We start from the raw sequence: 26878 nt of genomic DNA on the forward strand, positions 1-26878 counted from the left end.
GCCTGGGGCTTTCCAGGCTAGAGCTCCCCAGCTCCGCTTCACTCAGGTACCTTGTCTCCAGCTCCCTGCAGCCAGGCCCATCTCCCTCTATAGATGGAGAGAGACTGACTGGGCTTCTGGCTTCCCTGGCCGCCTTATAAGGCCCTGTTGCTCAGTTTGAGGCATGGTCCCAGCTGCAGCCACTTCCCCCAATCAGCCCAGCCTAAAGGTTGCTTTCTCCAACCACAGCCCCTTCCCAGGGCTGTTTTTAACCCCTTTAGGGCAGGAGCAGGGGTCCACCCTGCTACAGAGTTAAATGAGTGCTAAATATTAAAATGATTAATCATTTGGCTAACATTATTATTAATTTCCATTAATGCCTGGTGTGTGCTACATACTGTGCAAACATATAAGAAGGCACAGTCCCTGTCCTGAAGAGCTTACAGTCTTAACAAAGAAATGCATTAGAAATGTGTATTTTGATTTCCTTTGTTTTGACTTGTGCTGGCTAAGGGGTTGATAGCTATGGACTGATGGCCCCCTATTTTATTCTGTGTCTGCAAATGTCAAAGGGATTGACCAGACAGCCATTAGGACCTTTCTCTTGTTAATAATCTGAGGCTGGGAAGTGCCTTTTAAACATGTTACCCAAGGGGAGCTAAGAGTTAAACATACTGTTCTGTTTTTCACATGGAAATGTCAGTTTTCGGTGTCTGGGCCACCATTGAAGTATCATAGAATCTGGGTATAGAAAGACCTATTGATCATACTTTTTTTTTTTTTAAATGGAAAGGATGTGTGTTGTTCATTTGAACACTTCAAGGAAAACCAAGTGTTTTCAGTATGAACTGTTAGATGCACAAGGGAAGAATGATTACCAGGAGCATCGTATTCTATGTATGGTGGTATGTGACACTATTGCTATAGTTAATTTTTTTTTTTTAACACTAGAAATTCCTGCTCTTTAGAGAACTAGTAACTCAGCAATGTTAGTTTGCATCAGGCTTAAAATTAGAATGCTGTAGAAGTTCTGAATGCCATGCAGAATTTTTATTTTTATAAAACCTAGTATAATTTACTTTAGTCAAGTTTTATTGGGAGATCTGGAAAAATAATTTTGTTTTAATAGCTTTCATTTTTTTTGCTTGCACTAAAATAGAATCAACTCTAAAAACGTTACAGGTTATTAGTTTATAATAGGCTGTTTTCATACTACATGAATAATAGCTGCTATTGTGTATTTTTAGGACAGACTACTCAGTGTGTATACTGCATGTGTACTGTTTATAAAATTCTCAGGAGACCACTGATTTCTATGAAAAGTTAACTAGGGTTACTGACATAAATCATAGACAAAAACTGTGTGTTAAGAGTTAAAGTTGAGAGCATACATCAGTAATATAGAATAAAATACATAACAGGGATGGTATAATTATCTCAGAGCCAAGCCTTATAAATTTAGAAAAGTCAGAGTTAATGTTAAATGTAAAAGAGATCCAAACATGTTAAGAAATGGAAATGCATCTTTATGGTATCTGGTTTCTTTTTTCAACAGATTCCTCTAGGGCGGTTTCTTGCTGTTGTCTCTGTGAAGATGATTTGGATTAAGTGCCACCATTTTGCACTAATTTACCCTTTATATTTTGAGTGTTAATGGTACTTTCAGAGCACAATTCTTCAATTTGTTCCATAGAATGCTGCTTGGAAGACCATCTTGAGCTGCTTAGGGAATTTATAGAACAAAGCCAATATGTGTTGTAAAGAAAACTGACTTCAGGTTCAGATGGTTTAGTTTGCCAGTCTATTTTGTCACCTTTGTGGTTGGGAATGTTGCCAGGATATGATGCGACTTGAAAACATATAATATTACATCTATTTTAACTAGATTCTGTAGAAAATTTAGAACCTCTGCTGCTCCTTTCCTTGTGATTTATTTAAGAAATGTATATTCCCACTATTCTCAATGACGTGCACATTCTGTAAAAGTAGACAATAAATAAGAGATGCAAAAGTGAGATTATTACTTGTATTTTATTACAGTGATATCTGGGCACCTCAATGAAAGTTCAGGGCCTCATAGTGCTAGCTGCTGTGCAGACAGATAAAAAGACAGTCTCTGGCGCAGAGAATTTACAGTCTAGATGTCGGACAGGATGTGACAGCTAGACAAAATACACAGGATGGGAGTGGGTTGGAGAATGAAGTAACAAATAGTGCAGTTTAGAAGGAAAATGGAAGTCTCAGCTTGCCAGTAGCCTAACTAGTGCCAGACAGTATCTGTTGAAGCAGCAGTGTATCAGATAAGTCATAATTTGATTAAAATATGATTCATCTGGCTGAGTTAAGAATTTTTTCTTCGAAAGACAAATTTCAAGGGGACTATGGGCAAAGTTAGTATGGTTACCTAAACTTCATGGAGCTATGAAAGCAAACTAAGTAGTGAGAATTAACCATTCAGGTTCTTCAAAATTATTATTTTTTTTGCAGAGGAAAATGAAATCTGAGTCTAACTGGGTACCTTGTACTAATTAAAGTTAATTAACTTTGGTTTCCTTGTGTTCCCTGCTCAGTGGATTACTAAAATCATTGGTGCAACTCCATAGTATGGTACTTGCAAATGGAAATTGGTGCCAACTCCAGAGGGAGTTGCCGAGTAGTGTAGAGCAAGAAATAAGAGGACAGTAAAACTGGGTTAAACTAAATGTTTAAGAAATGTCAGTAGTTAATCCTGTGGGATTATTCTGCCAGGGGAGGGGGACATTTTGAGAGTCAGGAGATATTTAACACTTACTTCTTTATATCAAATTGTTAGTAAATATATTGAAATTTTAATCCAAAGTACAAAGCCTTTTGGCCAGTTGTGTCAACACTATTTAAATATTCATTTCTCAAGATCTATTTTAGTCCCAAAATACAATGCTCAATACACATATTCAGTGAATAATAAATCGGTGATAGCTAATCCTTCAGTAACACTTAGCAAAGGTGGCATACCAGCCATTGAAGTAGCCTGGCTCAGCATAAAAATATATAAATGAATGTGTCTGGTTTAATAAAGATTTAAATTAGTTTGGGACTTGTACGAACTTATAAGTAGATTTTTGCCACGATGGACTTGTTAAATTTAGGACAAGTGCATGATTAACATGTGCATTGTGTAGTGATCATAGTGCTTCAGAGCTGCCTACTCTGAATAGCTGTCTCATAGTCCCCCAGAATATTAAATCACCCAAAGTATTCATACAAAGGAAATGCAGAAATCTTTATCCTGAGGTTTTTGTAGGTAACTTGTAGTGCTAAATCTCTGTTGATATTGTGACTAATTATTTGTAGTATCTTTACAAGTCTGCTTATTAAAATTTCCAAAACATTTAACTGAAAAAGTGAATACAGTAAATCATTTGTCTGAATCATTGTCAGGTAAAATGAATTTGAAGATACAATCTGTATTTAGGCAATAGTCTCTGAACACAATGGGCAGCTGAATTCTGATTAACGGTGCTATTCTTTAATTCATTTAAAAATGCCATGCAATGAATCATTCAGTGAGTCATTCAGGTGAAGTTTAAATTAATGCTTTAAAACAAATTATAAAATGCAAGCAAACTCTTTTTTGGTGTGGTGGTGATGGGAAGGCTATGCATTTCTGGATAGACATATGAATGAAAGCTATTATTATACCTTGCTGTGGTACAGAGATCTCTATTTTTTTAAAACCATTGGCTACTAGCATTGGCTGAACAAAAAATATGGTAGATTACTTTTTCAAAAGCCCACTGAGGAATAATGGGGACATAACAGTTTTCAAGTACATAAAAGGTTGTTACAAGGAGGAGGGAGAAAAATTGTTCTTTTTAACCTCTGAGGCTAGGACAAGAAGCAATGGGCTTAAATTGCAGCAAGGGCAGTTTAGGTTGGACATTAGGAAAAACTTCCGAACTTCACTTCTTCCCTTCAGATGACCTGCTTGCAGGCTACACAATACCTGGACAACTTCCTGATAATCTGTCTGTGCCTCTTCCATGGTACCAAAAAGAGCTATTGTAAGAGTTTCCTGAGTGACAGATCTTCCACAGTAGCAGGAGAAGCTTAGAATTTAATATTCATCAAAATCAAATGATTTCCTAGTGTTTTTTCCTCTAGGGCTAATTTGAGGAAACATGGCTGGGCGGCGTGGGGAAGTTTTCAAGTATGCATTGTCTTTCTATGTTGTACTTCCTACATGGACAGCCTGAATCTTTCATTCCTCGGTACTTCACACCAGTACTAAAATCACATAACACACCGCAACATGGGGTGTGGGCTCTGGGTGGCACTTACCTCAGGTGGCTCCCGGATGCAGCCGGCATGTCCCTCTGGCTCCTAGGCGCAGGGGCGGCCAGGTGGCTCCGGGCGCTGCCCCCACCTGCAGGCACCGCCCCCGCAGCTCCCACTGGCCGGCGCTTGGGGTGGGGCAATGCGCAGAGCCCCTGTGGCCATCCCTGAACGTAGGAGCCTGAGGGACATGCTGGTCACTTCCGAGAGCCATGGAGTCTGCCTTAGCCCCACTGTAGGTGGCCAACCAGACTTTTAAAGGCCCGGTCAGCACTGCCAGGTCCCTTTTGGTATCTAATAACACATAGAGAACATAATAACATGTAGAAAAGAGAGGCCTTTAACCAAATTAGAGGAAGATTTTTAAACTTTTTTTTTTTTTGGATATTAGTGATGGTGGTACTTCTCACTTAAGGTAGATGCATGTAAACCTGTTTAACCCTCACTTAAATCAGTTTAGTTTAATTTATTAATTTACTAGTACATGCTAAACAAGGGTTAAATGGGGTTAAGTGCATGTGCATTAGGGGTGAGCTGTTTAACTACACAGACTTCAAATTAATTTAGTTAAGACTGTATAGCTTTTCTAATATAGACAAGCCCTAAGTATTAGAGCACAATTGCAAATAGATGCACATTGGGTAAATGTCAATATGTATTATGTATAATACCACACTGAATCTGCTCATTAGGTTTGCTTCATTTGAGTGTGAAATCAGTTTTTTCTTTTAAAAAGAAACAAAGTCTATGAGAAGTTATGTGAGGAAAGCCTATCTATAGAACAGGTGAGACATTTAATGAACGCTCCTATGGCTAGAGGTTTTTTCTACATGATTTTTCTGTGGAGAATTTTATTGTAGAAAGGAATCAAGTATGAGAAAACAGTTTTCCAAAAGGCAAAGAACAAATATTTCTTTTAAACATCTCAGGCATAGGTTAGGGGTTTGTTATAGAAGTGGATGGGTGAGATTGTATGGCCTGCATTGTGCAGGAGGTCAGAGACTAGATGATCATAATGGTCCCTTCTGACCTTAAAGCCTATGATGTTCTGTGTCTCGTGAATCAGCACCATCTTGCTCAATCACACCAGCTTCCTGGGAAGAGGGAGTGAGCGATGGGGGCAGGGCAGAAGGAGCGAGCAGGGGGTGTGGTCTTGGGAAGAGTTGGGGTGGAGCCTCAGGGGAAGATGTTGGCCAGGGGCAGGGCCCCGGAGGAAGAGGTGGGGCAGGGTGTTCGGTTTTCAGCATTTAAAAGTTGGCAACCCTGCTGAACCCTACTGGGGCCCTCAGTGGCTCCCAGATCTCCATCCAGGATTTGTGTATATGGGGCATTTTCCAAACAAGTAACATTCTTAGTGGAAGCAGTTTAAGAGATATACTCTTTATGGGTCTAGCAATATAAATCCACAGATAGCATTATACTCCCAGCCCATGAGGCTAGGAGGTAAAAAGAATAGGCAAGCAAAACCAGAAGAAAAGCAGCAGCCTGCCCACTTTTTCGTCTGTCTATAACATTCTTTGCATAATGTAGAATAACCAAAAATATTGGATACCTGCCACATTCTTGAGAGGATGAGGGAAAAGAAGTAGAATAACAAAAGCAGTTGTCAGAAGGCAATTGTTTGTTTTCAACTGATTGCTTTTTCTCTAATCCTACATCTTGAATTTCTGACTTGAAAGTGGATGTAGCAAGATTTGTGATTGAAGAAAGAGGGACACTGTGACAAAAGCAAATGCACCTTTACCTCCCCAATGGTAGATGAATGCATGGTTAGTGACTGTCTAGAGAGAAGCAATTCAGAGTACCTCTGTGTAACACTGCTCATTAAATGGTCATTAAAACTGTTCAAGAACCTTCTTAACTTGGGATCAAATCTGGCAAAGGAGAACTTGCATTCAGATAGATGGGTGGTGGAAGGAGTCATCTGTGTGTAAAATCACATGCGGACTATTCAGAGCTTTGATTTTCTACTATTATTAAAAATATCTCTGAATTCCAATTAAGATTCACATTCACCTTTAGGGTTTAGACACACAACTTAATACATTCAGCCTAAACTATTGTAGGGTTTAATAGTGCATATGAAAAAATTGGAGAACTTTTGTTTTTCATGAAATGACACATTTTCTTTCAGATACAGGTGACACATAACACAATCTTGATCTCTTAGAGGAACCAATATCTTTACTCAGTTCAGGAAATTTAGAGTATGACTAAAACTGTAACAAGTAACCTGATACATTTTCATGTCAGTACTCAGAAGGCAAGCAGTGCAAAAGCAACTTGATAAAGTTGAGTGCAACAACTTTACATTATCACCTATGTCTGAACTGAAACTACTGTGTTTTCTAGGATGTAGTACATTATTTCTGGTCAATATTTCATTTTTTTCTCATTTTGAATACAGTAACTTAAACTGTTTTGCTGGTACGGCAGCAACACATTTCTACAAGACCTTCATTTGTCCCTGTTGCATTAGCAATGCAGGTAATCTAAAAGTTTAGTTTCCTCTCAATAACTTAAAAATCTGTCATCTAAAAGTAACTTGGAGGGATTTGTAAAAGACTTTGAACATGGCAAGAGAAAGAAATGAAGTCTGAATCTTGATTATAGCTGTGAAGAGGCAGGTGATTAGATTTTTAAGGGAGAAATGAATTTCATAGTTTTGAAGTGAAATGGCTAAGTCATTTATCTGAAATGTGACCTAGCAGGTGCATAAACTTATATATCTGAACATCTTCAAGCCTAAGGTGGGAATCAGAGGATAGAAATAACTTTTATTATAATCTGTATAGATCTTTGTGAGACAGTCAAGCGTTAATATGCAGTTGCAGTGTGAAGAATGACAAAAAGGTAGTTCAAATAGTATTTGAACATACAAACAGGACATTCTGGGCCATCTACCCTTCTTTGTACAACAGATATTAAACCAAAATAGTCCCAGTTTCATGCCTCTTATTCAAATTCATTAATATGATTATTGGAAAAGAAAAGATTTCTCTGAAAGAAAGCCCATTAAATGACCACCGTACCTCCTCTATTTGTATTAATCATTTTAAAATCAATTGAAATGATTGATTTAATAATTTTTTTAATTGTCTTAACTCTGTGACCCACATTGTTGGAAAATCCTTAAATCACAGCACCAAGTCTTGATAGTGAGCTACATATCACTGAGCTTTATTGATCATGTCTGTACTGTGTGATTAATCACAAGCATTGACTCTATCCATGACCCAGTCCTCTGGGAATAAGCAGTTCACAAAGGCTAGGATGAAGTGCATAAGAGGGAGATTGTGTTTTTGGTTGCGGCGGAAACGGTCTCTGGAAATGAGGTTCCAGAAAGGATTAGACTAATTCAGTCTTATTGCTTGGAGGACATGCAGAAAGATGTCCTGTTGGAAAATATCCTCCAAATGTAACCAGAATGCTGCTGCTGCTGATTTGCTTTGTTGCTGTTTTTATTAATCCTATAAGCAGGGAAAGTAAGAGGAGCAGAAGAATCCAGATAGTCCACTAGGCACCTCATTGTATCCTGATTTACCTGGGAAAGGCTTAGGTACTATCTTTCTGGACATTCTAGAAAATATGAAGACAGCTATAATAGAATTTAGCCATCCTCTATTCCCCCCATACCCATGTGACACCCCCTAAGCCATGCACACACTTTGAGCACTGTGGCAGAGTTGGATAAATCACCTGGCAATGACCTGCTGCATGATTTGATAAAAATCAAAACATCTCAGCAGGGCTACTTTATGCTAACAGTCCAGGGACTCTGCTTCTTGATGATCCATTCTTCTCCTCTCTCTGCTCCATTCTAGCATGTTGGTAGGGTATTGAGAAATATTAGTGTAGCTGTCTAAAGAACCAGGAATTTGGAGAATAGGACTTTTACCTAAAACATTGCAGATATTGGACAAAAGGATAGGATAGCTAGACTCACAACTTCAAATCCAAATGAGAGTGACTAGCATAATTGTAGACACTTCAGCCTTGATATTGTCCCATCCTAAATTATGGATACATCCGTTAATAAAATATTATAGAAATATGTCTCCATATGTGCTTCAGATGATTTTTCATCCTTAGTAACTTAGTAGTTTTTCTGTTGAATACAGAGGGCTGAATTCGCACTGTAAATCAAAGATCTGTCAGGGGAATGCAAAAACCAAGGCAGTTTTGAGTTTATACGAGTACAAATAAGCATATAATGCTTCCCATGCATCCGACGAAGTGGGTATTCACCCACGAAAGCTCATGCTCCAATACGTCTGTTAGTCTGTAAGGTGCCACAGGACTCCTTGCTGCTTTTACATATAATGCTGGTAATCTTATCTTTCTTTATAACTTAAAATAGCCAAACAAATGTTTTATAAACATTTTAACTGTTTTTGTGTTACATCCAATAGTACACTACCGGACTTTAGTGTAGGGCAGAGTCTTAAAGCAACATTATAAGCTCTTGAAAATAGGGGACTGGTTTAATGGAAATGTTAATAGACCCATAATAAGAAATGTAATGTGTTGCCCCTTTGGCACCTAATAAAAGAGGAAGCTTTAGGTTTTTAAACAAAATTACAATGAATCATAAAATGATTGAATTGTTATTAAAAACTGCTTTCTTATTTTTGGAATACTTTCTGTCAATCTTGGTTAACTCTCCAAAACATAGCCTTATACTGTGAAGCTTTCAGTATTCCATTTAGTTGAAAGGAAAAGTTAATGGCAAGATTCAGATTCTCTTACATTTGGTAGCACCTGGCTGCTCAGTGTAAGTAAAGGTATCAGAATTTGGCCTTACATTATTTGACCAAGGTCTGTAAGCTAAGAATAGAACCTAGCTGTCCTTACTCTCCATCCTTCTAGCCAGTAGACTTAAGAATATAGGTTTTCCTGAGATACCTCAGTTTAGCAGCATCTTCTAGGGTGTATATATATTTTTTATTTTCATCCCTTCTATTTTCATCCCTTTCTCAAACCGAATCTGTGCAATATAACCAGAAGACAAGCAAGTAAAATCCTGCATATTTGCCCACAATTCAGTCACTTGTCCTGCAGAAGAGTGTTCTGAAGTGGTCAAAGCTCACATTAATTTCCCTAAATCCTATCCTCATATGAAACAGTAGTGGCTATGATGCCCATCATTATTTCCCATTCTCTGGGACTGAAAACTCATTAGCATTTAATGATGAGGTAAAAAGTGTTGTTAGAATTGGAGGGCTGTATCCTCAGATGTCTTTGCAGTCTGTATGAGATGCAGTTCAACAAGCTATGTTAGTCTGTGGTTGGATAAATAGGAAGAAGTGGTTGGAATTGTAGCAGCTTTCTTGATGGAGGGCATATGTCTACCATTTGTTACTCAAGCTGGTTTTCAAGCTGCTAATCATGTCTGATCCACATCTGCTCATGGTTGACTCATTAGCAGCAGCAACCTTTTCTTTCAGAAGTAGACCTTGCCACAATGATCCATGCCTTTCACCACCAGGCAGAATTATTCTAATGTGCTGTATGTGGGACTGTGCTTAAAGACCACTTGGAAACGTCAGCTATTACAAAATGCACTTCCATGCCATTTACTGTGCAGTATTCCATGTAGCGGGCACATTATACTTTTTCTCCATAGTCAGTAGTGACTTCCTTTGGTTTCTGGATCAAGAACATGGTGTTGGTTTTGACTTACAGTATACAGTTATTCACGGTTTAGGTCCTGACTATCTTATTTTTTCCTCATGCAATAACGTAACACTCACAACTAGCACGTAGTTTTGGTCTGATAGAGCCTTAGTCTAAACAGGAGGGGCTGGTGACTGGACACTTCTGGTACATAGCCCTCAGTTGTGGGACATATCCAAATTGAGGGCACTTCAGGATGTAGCCTTCCAATTTTGACAGGAATTACATCCCTCCCACAGGTCTACAATCACAGTAAAACTAGAGCATGAGCTAATTCAGGGGTCAGCAACCTCTGGCACGCGGCTTGCCAGGGTAAGCACCCTGGTGGGCTGGGCCAGTTTGTTTACCTGCCGCGTCAGCAGGTTCGGCGGACCGCGGCTCCCACTGGCCGTGGTTCGCCATCCCAGGCCAATGCGGGAGATGGGAAGCCCTGGCCAGCACATCCCTCGGCCCGCGGCGCTTCCCGCCGCCCCCATTGGCCTGGGACGGCGAACCGCGGCCAGTGGGAGCCACGGTCCGCCGAACCTGCCGACGCGGCAGGTAAACAAACTGACCCGGCCAGCCAGGGTGCTTACCCTGGCGAGCCACGTGCCAGAGATTGCCAACCCCTGAGCTAATTCTTTATAATTTAGATACAAAATGTCTGGTCTCTTAGACCTTTTTTAAGAGGGGTGGGTTGATAGAGATATGAGGAAGTTGAGGGGAAATTATCTTGTTAATGGCAGAAGGAAAAACTTTTGTGGCTATTGAATGGGTTGAACAGAGAATTTTGGTTAGGGATGAGTCAGAGAGTTTTCCTGAATATTAATCCACTAGGATTTTTGTGAACATATTTTATAAAATATGTATAATGGTTACAGCTTTGGGTAGCAGCTTGATAAGTAACAGTAAGTTAAAATAAATAACTAATCCTTGAAGAGTCTGAGTTAAAGGTCTGAAAAAAACATCTTCTTTCTTTAGGATTTGCCATAAAGATTTTTATGTATATATGAATCAGTCTGAGGTTGAGGTGGAACCAAAATAATTTATTTTCTCTCTTTCCCCTTTCCCAGAATATGACAGATACCTAGCATCTAGCAAAACGATGGCAGCAGCTTACCTTGATCCAAACTTGAATCATACACCAAGTTCAAGTGCAAAGACACACCTCAGTACTGGGGTGGAGCGTTCCCCAGGGGCCATGGAACGAGTCTTAAAGGTCTTCCATTACTTTGAAAGTAGCAGTGAGCCAACAACGTGGGCCAGTATTATCCGGCACGGAGATGCTACTGATGTCCGGGTGAGTCTGTTTCCAGAGTTCTTATTCTCTAAAGGCTTGTGTATGTTAATATTAAGAAAGTGTGGCACAGACAACTCTAATGGCTAAGGAACACAGATGTTCTACAGTTTATTTTAAATTTTTATCTGACACATGCTGTGAATCATTTCAGGCAAAGCTTTAATTTCTAGCAATTTTCCCAGAGAAAAGGCAGACATGCAAATTGTACCTTAACTTGACAGGGCTGTTGACATTAATTTAGTTCTCATTTTCTGTGGCATAAAGACTTCAATATGGAAGAACAGCAACTGAGCTTGATCACACCTGCTTAGATTATTTTACCACTGTGTATTTCCAAAAAGGCATTGTGGGGACTGAGTGTGACTTAAGTGAGTAACAGAAAAAGCTGTGAGAAGCAGACACTTAAATTATTTATTCTGGAGTGGATGGCAGAATAGAATGAGCAGGCCTATATGGAAGGCACAAGTAGCAATCTAATATTAAGATTTTTATTTTTTTAAGATTATTTTAAGATTTCCTGGAGGAGGATTCTCTCTTTGAGGTCTCAGTGCTGTTTATTAAATTAAAGGAAGGAGCTGAAGAACATCTGAAAATGCAAGGATCAAGTTCTTTACTTGCTTGGTGTCTTTGTTTTCCCCCAAATTCAGATTTTTCTGCCCCTCCCATCCCCCCTCCTTTTTTTTTTTTTTTTTGGTAATAATCCCTCTTCAAGTGACATATAATCAGGATCTGCTGAAGACAGGTAATGGGTAGGGCAGAAGACAAGGTTCAGAAGACCTGGGTTCTATTTCTAACTGCTACTGACATTTCTGCAAGAGAAAACTCTTTTTAAGAAAACAAACAAAATGTGAAGAATCTAGAATGCCCTCCTCTCTTCCCATTGTTTCTCTTAGCACTGCTGTGTATGGAAAGAATTAACAGCGTTGTGAACCGAGGGTAAATTTTATGGCAGTAGTTGTAGACTTGCGAAATGCAAAGTTCCAGTGGAAGTTACCCAGAAAATTTCTGAATCTTATCAATTTAATAAATTAGCACCTAGTGTTCAGAGGGATCTAGGGAATCAGGCAAGTTATAGGAGCAGAAATCAGAGTCAGCCTTAGCATTTTTTCATGTGGAACAATTTTTTGAACCCCCCCCCCCCCCCCAAAGTCACCAATTCCTGTCCATGATTATCTTACCACCTAAGGGTCAACCTAAGTGGTGAATTTGGTTAGTGAAATTATTTGTTTGAACCCCAAACTAGTTCATTTTATAAAAAATGTGGGGAGGGGGCATAAGGGGAGGGAAGGCAAGTGTTAAGGGGGTCATATCTCCATGCCTCCTGCTGCAGAAGTGGATACCAGCTGGTTATTCCTTTCAACACCAGCAATCTATTTATAATGCTGTAATTTTTCAAGGCTGTCTTTGAATGGGGAGAGGGGCTAAAAACTGTTTCCCCCCAAATGAAGGCGAACATTCTTGTGTACGTTTCTCATTCCCCAAATCAAAAGTGCCTTTAGTTGTGGGATATGTAGGGTCCCAAGCACTAACTCTAATACTAGTAAATTCAAGAGTAAGCCCATATTCAGAGTTACTTGTAGCCATTTAAAGTACAATCAAAGTCTTAATTTTATAAAGGCTGAACAAATCAAAAAGTGTGGTTAAAAAAAAAATAAAGAGAGAGAAAATAGGGCCCACATGACTCAATTAGAAGTTTTTGTTTGTTTGTTTCGGAATGACTTCTTGAGCATAGCCAAAGCTTCAAGGCTTTTTCAGATGGTTGAGCGTTGTTTTTTGGTTTTTTTGAAGTTTTCAAGTATTTTAACCTGTCAGTCTATTTTATGGGATCTTAGCAGAGGAACTTTTCCAATTTTCAAAGGAAGTCTGTGAGCTCTCCTGGAAACCCCAAATCCTTCTATTAGAGGTATTTCTGCTGTTAAAGTGGTAGATGTTTTTGGCATGCACTAATGTCAAGGAGATGGCATTTCCTTTCCCACTTCCTGATATGTCCGATTCCCTAATAAATTTGGACTACCTTTATTTTTAACCAAATCAGGTTTACCTTTATCCATGGCAAGGGTGCATTTGACAGCTACTGCAGCCTCCTGTATTCCTGGAAGGGACTTTGGTTTTCTCTCAGAACTCTAATACTTTTTAATAAGGAATTGTTGCACTGATTTGTAAACCTGTTGGATTTTAATTCAGTCTTTACCGGCTCAGGAACAATCTCTTTGAATCGGTTAAGGTATGTCCTAATCTGGTTTTGAAGATGGTTTTTCTTATAGCCATCACATCAGATAGAAGAGTGAGAGAGATTCAGGCTCTCAGAGCTGATTCCCATACACTCCTGCACTATTTTCCACAAGGATAAAATGTTCTTTCTCCTAAAACCAGTGGTGTGGTTAATAGTTTTTACTAGATATCCTTTTAATTTCAGTGAATCTATCTATTTAATTCCCCATTATCTTTCCTAGGCCTGATTACTTAATGGGATTGGCAGTGTTGCACAGGCTGGGTGTGAAATGAGCCATTAGTATTTATTTGCACAGAACCAAACCATGACACAGACAACTTCCAGTTATGTGCCCTTTGGAGAAAAATTAAATGTCAGGCTATTTCTGTTCAAAGACAACCAGAGTGGGTCCAAGCTTTGTGTCCTAGCCCATAATGACTAGGCTGAAGTCCTGGCACAAGAAGGCCTAACAAGCAAATGGAAATAATTGGCACTTACTTTATCAGTTTATTATAATAATCAAAAGCCAATGTATATATGTGTATAAAAATGGTATCCATTTCCTATTCCTCTCACTCCATACTTGATAACTCAGTTGTCTTGCTAGACTGTTAGCTCTTCAGAGACTTTGTCTTCAGCACCTAGCATGATAAGGGCTCCTTCTGCAATAGAAGGGTAGCTGTTTCATGGGCTTGTCTCGGGAATGTGTCTGTTGCTGAAATTTGTAAGGCAGGGAGTTTCATTCACACTTCTATAAAGTATTGTTTTCTTGGTGCTGGAGTCTGAGCAGTTGCTTGTTTCATGAGGGCAGTAATTCAGTCTCTTTCATTACTCCTTCCCTGTTCTCTCCCTGTGGCTTTCTACTGCTTACTAATATACAGTGGACATCTCCAGGGCCAGTTAAGAAGGCTGTTCCGCAATACTCATGAGTGCGCTATCTGTCCCGCTGGGCATGTTTGAAGGGAGTTGAGAACTGTTATTCAGGGGGCTCCAGAATCTCACCCTCTAGGTGCATGCTCCTGGAACCAAAATAGTTTTAATTTTTCTGTTTTATTAGTTAATTTTAATAGTGACATTTCCTGAACCATTTGGTTGCCAGTGGTGTTTTGGGGACTTCAAGATTATTGGTCTGCAGTTTGCTGTAAGCATTAAGCATTTTGTACACAAGCCTTTTCCTGGTCCTTTGTTTTATCAGACTGGGGTGAAGAGGAGGAAATCCAAGAAGCCCTGTAGCAGCAGGGAGAAACCAAGCTGTGCCCAGACTGTCAACAAGATTCTCACTTGCAAATGCTACTACCACAGAGTCAAAGGCAGCAGATGAATTTCTCAACTTCTTGACAGGAGTGGTTGTGTCTCAGCAGACAGCTATGGGAATCAGGCACTACAGAGTATGCTGGACTGGCAAGACTCTCTCAGGCCCACTCCCTACACTTGACTCAGGACTGCAACAGTATGATGGAACAGGATGGTGATGTTAGTAGACCCTCACCTTTAGTCAGAAGAGTGGAACATGATCGGGCTAGAAGAGAGCGAGTCCTATACTGATTTCTCCCCTCTTTCATTATCTCTTCTTCTTCAAGTGCTTGCTCATGTCGATTCCATTGTAGGTGGAGCTTCCAGATTGCCACGGCGCAAGTCACCTTCGCCCAGATGGTCTCCCAGATGTTGGTCCTCACCGGGGCGGGATTGCTCCCAGTTGCGGCAATGGTCTCCATTCCCCTGGTACTGCTTGTTGGGCAGGCACCAATCCTCGCCTCGCAGGTCGCCGACCAGGGTTAGTTGGCAGACTCAGGCCTCGACAGCTCTGCCCTGGTTGCTGGAAGGGCAATGGTTTGACTTGGACCGGGAGTTCAGCCCCTTGCCAAGGAGGGGTGGTTCTCCGCCAACCCGAAAAGCTGGCACGGCACCTGCAGCGACAACATGGCAGCAGCAAAAGTGGCCTGCTCAATGGCTGTACAGGAACCTGTGGGGTTTCCCCGTAATGCCAGGCCTGTATTCTCACCAGTCCTCTCTGGCTGCCTTGGACAAACCGCCTCTAGCACCACCGGCACCTGAGTCGGAACATTGTACTGAATCTGACATGGGGGCAGTGCATCGGACTCCAGCACCTAAGGAGCAATTCCCGGAGAAGGAAGGGGAACCCGCTTCTACCCTGGTGGTGCACTCTTCATCGTTGTCTTCGGACAAAGAGGTGGCGGGTCCCTCCCAAATGAGCACCCCCTTTGTTCCCCCCGACAACTTCAAGGAACCCCAGGCTCTCCTTAAGAGGGTGAGTACCAACTTTAACTTGAAAATTGAGGATGTCACGGAGGAGTCCAACGACCTCTTTAACATTATATCCTCCTCCACCCTGGCCCAGGTCACCCTGACCATCCACCTAGGGGTCCTTAAGATTGCCAGATCTCTGTGGCAGACCTCTCCCTCTTCAATTCTGCCTACTTCTAAGAAGGCAGAAAAGAAGTATTATGTCCCTGCAAAAGAGTTCGAATATCTATATAAAGACCCTCCAGCGGCGTTACTAGTTGTGTCCGCTGTTAATAAAAGGGACAGGCAGGGCCAACTCAGTGGCATGTTGAAAACAGAGACACTGAGAGACTGGACTTATTTGGCAGAAAGATTTATTCGACTGCAAGCCTGTAATTTTTGGTGTCTAATCACCAGGCTCTGTTAGGCAGGTACAATGTTAACCTGTGGGCCTACCTTAACAAATTCAAGGAGGTCCTCCTTCAGGACCAAGCCCAGGAGTTTGCCAGTTTAGTGGATGAAGGCACAGCGGTGGCAAGGGGGGCCCTTCAGATGGCCTGGGACACTCCGCCATAAAGTGGCCATAAGGTGCAGCTCCTGGTTGCAGTCCTCCAGGTTATCCCAGGAAATGCAGGCCACTATACCTGACCTCCGGTTTGAGGGAACAGGGCTCTTCTCTGAGCTCACGGACTCGACACTCCATGGCCTTAAAGACTCCCGTGTCACTCTCCTGCTCCTTGGGCCTCCATACTCCTCAGCAGGCCAGGAAGCCGTTTTGCCCTCCGCTGCCACAGTCTAGGTCCTGGGGGACTCCCTGGCTGGGCATCTACAGGAGAAACAATAGAGACAAGGGGTCAAAGCAGCAACACTCGTCATCTTCCCATTCGTCTGCTCAGCCTGGCCCTTCCAGAAACCAAGGAGGCCAGAAGCAGTCATTTAGAGGATGCATTTGAGGACGATGCCCTACTCACCTCCCAGAATCCACCCTCCCACTCTTTCCTCGACTGCCTCCACCCCTTCCGGTCACCATGGTCTCAGCTGACCTCGGACCATTGGGTGCTCAAAATAATATCCTGCAGTTCATGGCCGACCGTCCCTCTCACCCCCCTTCCCCATCCCTTTTCAGGGACCCTTCTCATGAACTACTCCTCGTCCAAGAGGTTGAGAACCTCCTGCATCTGGGGGCGGTGGAGGAGATCCCTCGAGACATGAAAGGAAAGGGGTTCTACTCCTGCGAATTCCTGATCCCAAAAGCAAAAGAGGCCTCAGAACCATTTTGGACCTGCATCATCTCAACAAGTCTCTCAAAAAGTTGAAGTTTTGCATGGTCTCCCTGGCCTCTATCATCCCCTCCCTGGATCTGGGAGATTGGTATGCCGCCCACGACTTGAAGGACGTGTATTTCCATTTTCCCAGGGCACAGGCACTTCCTTCGATTTACGCTGGGCCAGCACCATTTCCAATTCACAGCATTGTCATTCAGTCTCTCGTCAGCTCCAAGAGTGTTCATAAAGTGCATAGCACCAGTGGCCTTCTACCTAAGGCGCTGGGGTGTTCAAATTTACCTATACCTCGATGACTGGCTAGTAAAGGGTCGAACCTGGGATCAGGTGCGGCAGCATCTCGGTTTGATTTGTTCCACCTGTCGCAATCAGGGGCTGTTAATAAATGAGAAAAAGTTGACCCTAAATCCAGTGCAATGCATAGAGTTCATTGGACCGGTCGTTGATTCGCCTCAGGCCTGAGCCTTCCTCCCCCGAGTCTCGGTTCCAAGCCAAAGTGGACCTCATCTTGTGCATGCAAGCCCACTCTTTCACCACCGCTCACATGTGCCTGCGATTGTTGGGCCACATGGTGGCCTGCACTTATGTGGCCCGACACACATGGCTCCGTCTCAGGCCCCTGCAAGCGTGCCTGGCGTCAGTCTGTGTCCCCAACAGACACAACATGAGCAGGTTGTCAGGGTCCCGGACCACATACAATCATCACTCACCTAATGGCAGAATCCTGCATTGAAGACTCTTGTCTCCAATGCCTCGGACCCGGGGTTGGGAGCCCACCTGGATGGTCTCAGCACACAAGGCCATTGGTCAAGTTACGATTTCTCCCTACACATCAATGTCAGGGAACTTAGAGCGATTCGCCTTGTGACATTGCACTCCATATGATTTTATGAAAATATGCTAATGTAACTGGAATATGCTTCATGCAAAAGGTCTCTTGTGAGGTATCATTACAAAGTTTATAATCTACTAATTGTGGTCATCCTATTTGTATAAATGTATCTATCTTAGTATCAGAGGGGTAGCCGTGTTAGTCTGGATCTGTAAAAGCAGCAAAGAATCCTGTGGCACCTTATAGACTAACAGACGTTTTGGAGCATGAGCTTTCGCGATGCATCCGACGAAGTGGGTATTCACTCACGAAAGCTCATGCTCCAAAACGTCTGTTAGTCTATAAGGTGCCACAGGATTCTTTGTATCTTTCTTGTATTTGAAATTAGAAATATGAAATATAACTCTGAGGTCCTATTGTAATTATGCAAAGTGTGGGCCATTAATGGTGGTTTGGAATCTTGAGGCTCCCATCAACTAGGACAATTGGTTGTAAATGGTTCTGTTTACTTGCAAGCCTTCCTGTGAATCAGGCCAGGAAGAATGAAGGCTTGGGGTCTACAGGACATGTGACTATGTCACCTGGTACTGGAATCCATCTTAAACCTGGTGCTTTTCCATTTAGAAGGAGGGGTGGGGACCCAAAGAGACAAAAGATTCCTGTTTTGTGCCAAAGCTATATAAGGGGGTGGAACAGAATAAATGAGGCTGCAGTCATGAGAAATCCCCTAGCTACCACCTGAGCTGGAACAAGGACTGTACCAGGGGAAAGAATTGGGCCCAGACTAGAAAGGCATCTAGTCTGTGAAAGAAGCCTCTCTGAGGGTGAGATTTACCTGTATTCAGTTTCCTACTGTATTAGGCTTAGACTTGCGTGTTTTTTTATTTTGCTTGATAACTTACTTTGTTCTGTTTTTTGTTACTTGGAACCACTTAAATCCTACTTTTTATATTTAATAAAATCACTTTTGCTTATTAATTAACCCACAGTAATTAATACCTAGGGGAGCAAACAACTGTGCATATCTCTCTATCAGCGTTATAGAGGGCGGACAATTTATGAGTTTACCCTGTAAAAGCTTTATACAGAGTAAAACGGATGTATTTGGGGTTTGGATCCTGTTGGGAGTTGGGTGTCTGGGTGCTGGAGATAGGAGCACTTCTTAAGCTGTTTTCAGTTAAGTCTGCAGTTTTAGGGTGTGTGGTTCAGACCCTGGGTCTGTGGTGGAGCAGACTGGCGTGTCTGGCTCAACAGGGCAGGGTTCTGGAGGCCCAAAGTGGCAGAGAAAATGGGCTCAGAGGTAGTCACAGCACATCAGGCAAATCTCCCAAGGCGGTCTCTGTGATCAAACCCATCACATGCCTGTCCTGCCAAGCCTTCCTACCTCACATAAAAAGCAGGGTGGTCCAGATCCTCCTGGACAATACAGCAGCCATGATCTACCGGTATATCAACAAGGAAGGGGAAGCCAGATTGTCTGCCCTTTGCCAAGAAGCTCTCAGGCTCTGGGACTTCTGTGTACAACACGGCATCCATCTCATAGCTGCACACCTCCCCGGGGCCAGGAATGCTTTGGTCAGATCACTTCAGCAGGACCTTTTTGTCTTGCCTCCATCTGGAAATGGTCAGCATCATCTTCCAGAGGTGGGGGACTCCCCAGATGGACCTGTTTGCGTTTTCTGCTTGATTTGGGGGATCGATAGAGGCTCCCTGTCGGACACTTTTCTACTCCCATGGTCAGAGGATCTGTTGTATGCCTTCCCCCAGTGCCTTTAATTGATTATGGCCTCTAGAGAATACCACAATACAAATAATGAATAATAATGATGATGGTAATAAAAGGGCCAGAAGTGAATAAAACTAACTTGAATTACACTGGCTGAGGGTCTGGCCCTAAGTTTTCAGTTTTTTTAAGCAATTACAGCAACAGCTCAGATTGTTTACAAAATTGATTTGGGGTTCTTTTAGCTCTGTGCCTCGTCATGTGTACGCTTCCTAAATAAGCTGCTGTTTGTGTTGCTGAACTAGAAAGATTTATACAACAAACCCATAGAAACAAACATACAGTCTACAGAAGAGGTATCTAAACCTTGCAACACATAGGGCTATGGTGGCAATTTGCCAGGAGCCTGAAGTAATTTGCATTTATGTGTACATAAATGTTTTTATCTATTAAATACATGTAGCCATATATTCTTGTATCTTTCTTGATAGACAAATATAAATAGCTGGTTTGAGATCACTAGCAATAAAACTGATAGTTAATCTGCATTGTTCTCATCCTGTAGTTACAGGGAGAGGCAATGCTCAAATTAGAAAACTTAGGAGTTGCTGTGTCCGTGGCTCTCAGCCACAATCATCCTGAAAATATATTTTCCTCCTCCCGCATGCTACTATTGTCCAAGTTAAAGTGGATTTTCCTTCTACCTTTCAACTCCCCTGTTCCTGACCAAGAAATACAGTAAAATGTCTTGGTTGGCTTTCCTCACAATGTCTACTCCTCCCCCAGTGCCCCAAGGTCTCCCTCTGCATTGGGTCCTTGGCCCATTTCTTGGATATTCCTATACCATGGCTTGTAGTTTTGGGTGAGTGCAACAGTTAAGGAGACCTGAGAATGTGATCTGGTAACACAATTTACAGAGTTAGAAAGGAAGGTGGCTTTAGTGCATTGAGAGCCAACTATAAGGGGCAGTAGGACAAGATGAATACAATAATACAATGTATTATTATTAGTAGTAGTTTCTATGTATACAATAATACATAGAAACTGTTGGTCTGTCAGTCATTTTGTGAAATAATGGAGGGGAAAATGTAGTATTCAGAAGAGGGCTTGGACACAGAGGAGACTTCCTGCACATCTGATGAGAATGGCTCAGATATCATGGACTTGGGCCAAAATGCAGACCAAACTTAAAACCAACCCTGAGATGGCTTTATTTGGCAATAGAGAGAACCATTCCATCTCCTGCACAGGATAGATCTGTCTGGAAATTGCTTCTACACATTAGTAGTGACCCGTCTACTGTTGAAACTGTGGAGCTGTGTTTGAATGATAGGAATAGCCCAAATGACAGAACAATTTGTCAGACTAACTACATATTAAGAAATATGAGACTCATTCTTGAGCATTATTGGTAAATGAGCTAGAAAGTAGGTAGCCTCTACTGTTCCATGAGTATCTCATTTTTCTTGTTTTGTATTTAGTACATGCCCACATAATGGATGGGTACCTGAGCCAGGTGACAGGACATAACTATGCTCCTTTCAAGTGAAATATACACTTATTGGGTAAAGATCTATAGAAATAGCACTATGAACATAAATCTATAGTCCTGTGTCCAGAAGCAACTATGAATGGCCCCCTTTTGTACCACAATAATAAGGCTAATTACTACTATACTATTGAACAAAAATATCTTTGGTGTATAAATTGCATATTGTTACATTTCTTACGTTGATGTAAAGCACTCTTGAGATCCTTAGATGACAGGCAAAAGGCAAAATATTTTGATTAAAACAGTATAATTATTTTTCGTAAAATGTCAATAATTTTCAATAAGTCCTGGAACACTGGGGAAGTTCCAGAAGACTAGAAGAAAGCTAATGTTGTGCGAATATTTTAAAAGGGTTGACAGGATTACCCAGGTATTTATAGCCTGTCAGTCTGACATTGATTCCAGGCAAGATTATGGAGTGGCTGATACAGGATTCAATTAATAAAGCATTAAAGGAGGGTAATATAATGAATGCCAATCAACATGGGTTTATGGAAAAAAGATCCTGGCAAACTAACTTAATATCTTTTTTAATGAGATGACAAGTTTGGTTGATAAAGGTAATAACGTTGATGTAATAGACTTCTGTTAGAATTCTCTTGGTTCTGCATGTCATTTTGATTAAAAAAACTAGAGGATATAAAATTAACATGGTACACATTAAGTGGATTGAATGATGACTAACTGAGAGATCTCAAAATGTAATCGTAAATACAGAATCATCAAGTGAGTGTGTTTCTTGGGAGGTCCTGCAGGGATCAGTTCTTGGCCTAAGCTATATATTATTTTATATGCTGAGAAGGACTGGGAACGCTTCCGGAATATTGTGCACTCTTCTGCACTAAAGGTTCTTGGACCCTCACACAGGAAACAGCAGGACTGGTTTGATGAAAACGATGAAGAGATCAAGGCCTTACTTGCTGAAAAGCACCGCCTTTACTGTGCTCATCAGAACGACCCGTCGTCATCAGCTAAGAAAAATGCCTTTAACAACACTCGCAGGACCGTACAGAATAAGCTTCGTAAGATGCAGGACTCCTGGTTGAGTGCCAAGGCAGGTGAAATCCAGATGTTTGCTGATAGAAACGATGCCAAACGGTTCTACGAAGCCCTCAGATCCTTGTACGGCCCTCGGCCCTCAGGGAGCTCTCCTTTACTGGATTTAGATGGTGTAACTCTCATTACTGAGAAGACTCTGATTCTACAGCGTTGGGCTGAGCATTTTCAATCCGTACTGAACCGCCCATCTTCCATTAATAACGAGGCGATTGATAGAATGCCCCAGGCGGATATCAACCACAGTCTGGACGTTCCACCATCAGAGACTGAAATCCTACAGGCCATCAGCCAGCTGTCCAGTGGCAAGGCCTCAGGATCTGATGCGATCCCAGCAGAAGTTTATAAGGATGGTGGTGCAGTGCTTGTTGACAAACTCACTCAACTGTTTCAGTCCTTCTGGAATCAAGGGTCTGTTCCTCAGGAATTGAAAGATGCGTCCATCGTACACCTCTACAAGAGGAAAGGAAATCGAAAAGTCTGCGACAATCATAGAGGAATATCATTGCTTTCCAGCGCAGGCAAGATCCTTGCACGAGTGTTGCTGAATCGCCTGATTGACCACCTGGAACAGGGTCTATTACCCGAGACACAGTGCGGCTTTCGTAAAGAGCGTGGCACTGTGGACATGATCTTCGCAGTCCGACAGCTCCAAGAGAAGTGTCAAGAGCAGAATCGTGAACTGTACACCATCTTTGTGGATCTCACTAAGGCTTTTGACACTGTCAGTCGTGAAGGTCTGTGGCGTATCATGTCGAAGTTTGGGTGCCCTGATAGATTCATCCTGATGGTACGTCAGTTCCACGACGGCATGACGGCTTGTGTTCTGGACGACGGAGAAGCTTCAGAGGCCTTTCCCGTCACAAATGGCGTCAAGCAAGGGTGTGTGTTGGCACCGACCCTGTTCAGCATGATGTTTTCAGCCATGCTGTCAGACGCCTTTCAGAACAGTTCCTTGGGAGTCAGCCTGAGATACAGGACTGATGGGAAACTGTTCAACCTGCGAAGACTCCAGGCTGTCACCAAGATAAAGGAGACTGTGCTACGAGACCTCCTTTTTGGTGACGATTGTGCCCTGAATGCTGGATCAGAGCAGGAAATGCAAGCCAGCATGGACAAATTCGCAGCAGCATGCGATAACTTTGGCCTTCTTATCAACATAAAGAAAACCGAAGTGATGCACCAGCCAGCTCCGAAAGCCCAACACCAAGAGCCCACCATCACAGTGAAGGGGCAAAAGCTGCAAGCAGTGGACCAATTTACATACCTTGGCAGCACCCTCTCCCGCGCAGTGACAATTGACATCGAGGTCAACTGCAGAATCGCCAAGGCAAGCTCTGCATTTGGCGGACTGCTGACCAACGTGTGGGACCGCCGTGGAATAAGCCTTGCTACAAAGCTTAAAGTCTACCGAGCAGTAGTGCTAACTACCTTGATGTATGCCAGTGAGACCTGGACTGTATACAGGAGGCACGCTAGGCAATTGAACCACTTTCACACGACTTGCCTCCGCAGACTTCTGAGGATTCGGTGGCAGGATAAGGTGCCTGACACAGAAGTCCTTTCCAGAGCAGGCCTGCCGTCAGTTTACACTCTGCTTATGAAAGCCCAGACACGCTGGGCAGGCCAGGTTGTAAGGATGCCAGACCACCGCATCCCCAAACAGCTCTTCTATGGTGAGCTGTCTCAAGGAAAGCGATCGCATGGGGGACAAAAGAAGCAATACAAAGATACGCTGAAAGCCTCTCTTAAGTCCCTGGATATCGACATCACCTCCTGGGAAACCCTGGCACAAGACCGATCGACATGGCATACGCTGATCCACCAAGGCTGCCAGACATCTGAAGCCAGAAGGATAACCCTAGCACAAGAGAAGCGAGCACTCCGTAAAGCCAGAGCTGCAAATGTTGTAACAGTGGTGCCCACACATGTCTGCCCGACATGTGGCAGAACATTCCGTGTCCGTATTGGCCTTACCAGCCATTTGCGGACGCACCGTGGACAGCTCACAACCTAATAGATGTTAAGGTCTTCTTCGAAAACGATGGACGAACATCATATTATTTTTATCAGTAACCTGGAAGAAAACATAAAATCATCACTGATAAAGTTTGCAGATGACACAAAAATTGGGGGAGTGGTAAATAATGAAGGGGACAGGTCTGTAAGACTGAGTGATCTGGATTGCATGGTAAACTATATGCAAGAAACAATACATGTTTTAATGCAGTTAAATGTCTAGGAATAAAGAATGTAGGCCATACTTACACAGTGGGGTACACTCTCTTAGAAAGCAGTGACTCTAAAAAAGATTTGGGGTTGTGCTTGATAATCAGCTGAACATGAGCTCCCAGTGTGATGCTGCAACAAAAAGGGCTAATGTGATCCTTGGATCCATAAACAGGGAAATCTCAAGTAAGAGTAGTGAGGTTATTTTACCTGTTTATTTAGCACTGGTGCTGCCACTGCAGGAATACTATGTCCAGTTCTAGTGTCCACAATTCAAGAAGAATGTTGATAAATTGGAGATGGTTCTGAGAAGAGCCACAAGAATGATTAGTGATCGACTCAAAGAGCTCAAGCTATTTGGCTTAACAAAGAGAAGTTTAAGGGATGACTTGATTACCGTCAGTAAGCACCTACATGGGGAACAAATATTTAATAATAGGTTTCTTCAGTTTAGCCGAGAAAGATATAACACGATCTAATGGTTGGACTTTGAAACTACACAAATTCAGACTGAAATATGGCATAAATTTTTGACTGTGAGGGTATTTAACCATTGGAACAGTTTACCAAGGGTTGTGGTGGTTCTCCATCACTAACAATTTTTTAATCAAGATTGGATATTTTTCTAAAAGATCTGCTCTAGGAATTAATTTGGGGAAATTCTGTATCTTGTACGGGAGGTTAAACTAGATCAGCAGTTCTCAAACTGTGGATCAGGACCCCAAAGTGGGTTGTGACCCCATTTTAATGGGGTCCCCAGGGCTGGTGTTAGACTTGGTGGGCCCCGGGGCCAAAGCTAAAGGCCGGATCCCACCACCTGGGACTTCATTCCTGGGTGATGGGGTTCAGGTTACAGGCCCCCCACCTGGGGTAGCGGGGCTCATGTTTAAGTCCCCCCTCCTGGGGTCGTGTAGTAATTTTTGTTGTCAGAAGGGGTTCGCGGTGAAATGAAGTTTGAGAACCCCTGAACTAGGTGATTATAATTGTCCCTTTTGGCTTTGGAATCTATGAATAGATGTTGTGTGGCTAAATCCTACTGCAGTAAGCATGAATGTGGGCATTCCACAGTTGTTGTTTTTCCTATGGAAATTTTAAATCTGACTTATTTGAAGCTTTCTAGTCCAGTCCAGTTCAATTTATACTTTAAACTTCCTGCATGAAACTTTAGCACTTTGAGTGTGTTAAGTGCTGCATTAACATTAACTCTTATAATGTACCTATGTGGGAGATAAATGTATTCTTTAACTGGGAAACTGATAAGGTGGAATGTACTCAAGGCCACACAATGGCTATTGATAGTCAGGATTGGAGCTCAGGTGTTCCTTACCTACAGTCCTGGTCCTAGAATACACTGTACTGTTCCATTGGTCATACCTAAGCTTGTGAAATTTTCAGCTATCACTGTGGTTAGTGTGTCAAGCATTTAGTCATGGCTTACTTCAGGGTATTTTAGTTTCTACTGTACAGTTAAGCAGTTAAACTGTCTGAAAACCTCTGATTAAACATTCTAATCACTATTACAAAGAGCATCAGGCATGCTTGTGGCAAGGTTTCCCAACTTGTGAAGTCTCTTGTTAGCATGAAAGACAGAGAAGCTGTCATCCGTGCACAAGTTATGGCAATTGCTTTTGTCTGGTATTGGAAGTGTCTCTAGACAGACTGGGGAGGTTTTCCAGAATTCCAGGACTTTCCCTGCATTATTTAACAAGGGTCAGAATTGAGTACACTGGCCCAAATTATGGCCGCCTTGCCAGTAAAACTCGTGGAGGTTTAATCTTTTGCTGCTTTGTAACACTAGCAGGCTAAAACAAAATCCTGCTCTACTCTGTCGGAATGTACTAGATTATATGCATGTAGCTGTTTCTCACACAGGGATAGATCCTCACTTAGTGTCAATTGTTGTTGCTCAGTGGAGCGATCCTGATTTATTCAAGGTGAGAATCTGGCTCCAAATAGTTGAAATTAAACTTCTTTAATTTTTTTGTGTAAAATGAATGAACTCTCTATATTAAAAGCTTGAGTGTCTCAATCACATTATTTTCTTATTTTTCCTTTTTTGGAATAGTCTAAGGAAGCCTGATAGCAAAATACTATATTTATTTTGATTTGTAGTATGCACCAGTTCTTGTGCTCTGCGTAAATGTACAAGTTTGTAAATTAATAATTACAGTAAAGGTTGTCTTAATTTCATTCTTCAGTATATTTAATTTTTGATAAATGTATTTAAGTTAACTTATTAGATTGTAAAAAGTACTTCTCATCAGTTTACTATACTTGAGAAGAGAGGTGAATCCATTTTACTTATCCGTCTATTAAGTTGTATTTACCTTTCATCTCCATTCTCCAAATGTTTTCTAAATTTCTCACTGAATGGCCTACCTCTGCTTGTTTACTTTTCTGTGAAATGTTCTAGATAAAACTTGTTCTCACTTTATAGGATAATACAAAAACAAAAAATCATAATATGTATTTAGAGTTTAAGCTCTCAGGTTGGGACAT

General features: G+C 41.9%; 1 protein-coding gene across 8 annotated transcripts in view; it reads left to right on the forward strand.

Moving 5' to 3' along the window:
- Nucleotides 1-26878, forward strand: part of PTK2 (protein tyrosine kinase 2) — a 377826-nt gene that overhangs the window by 138626 nt on the left and 212322 nt on the right. For all 8 annotated transcript variants that reach the window (XM_045007657.1, XM_045007659.1, XM_045007653.1 and 5 more), the window contains one exon: nucleotides 11022-11248. In XM_045007657.1, the coding sequence (XP_044863592.1) occupies nucleotides 11054-11248 (195 nt within the window). In that variant the 5' untranslated portion in view covers nucleotides 11022-11053. The remainder of the gene's footprint in view (nucleotides 1-11021; nucleotides 11249-26878) is intronic.

This window comes from Mauremys mutica, chromosome 2, assembly GCF_020497125.1.
Source record: "Mauremys mutica isolate MM-2020 ecotype Southern chromosome 2, ASM2049712v1, whole genome shotgun sequence".
NCBI lineage: Eukaryota > Metazoa > Chordata > Testudines > Geoemydidae > Mauremys > Mauremys mutica.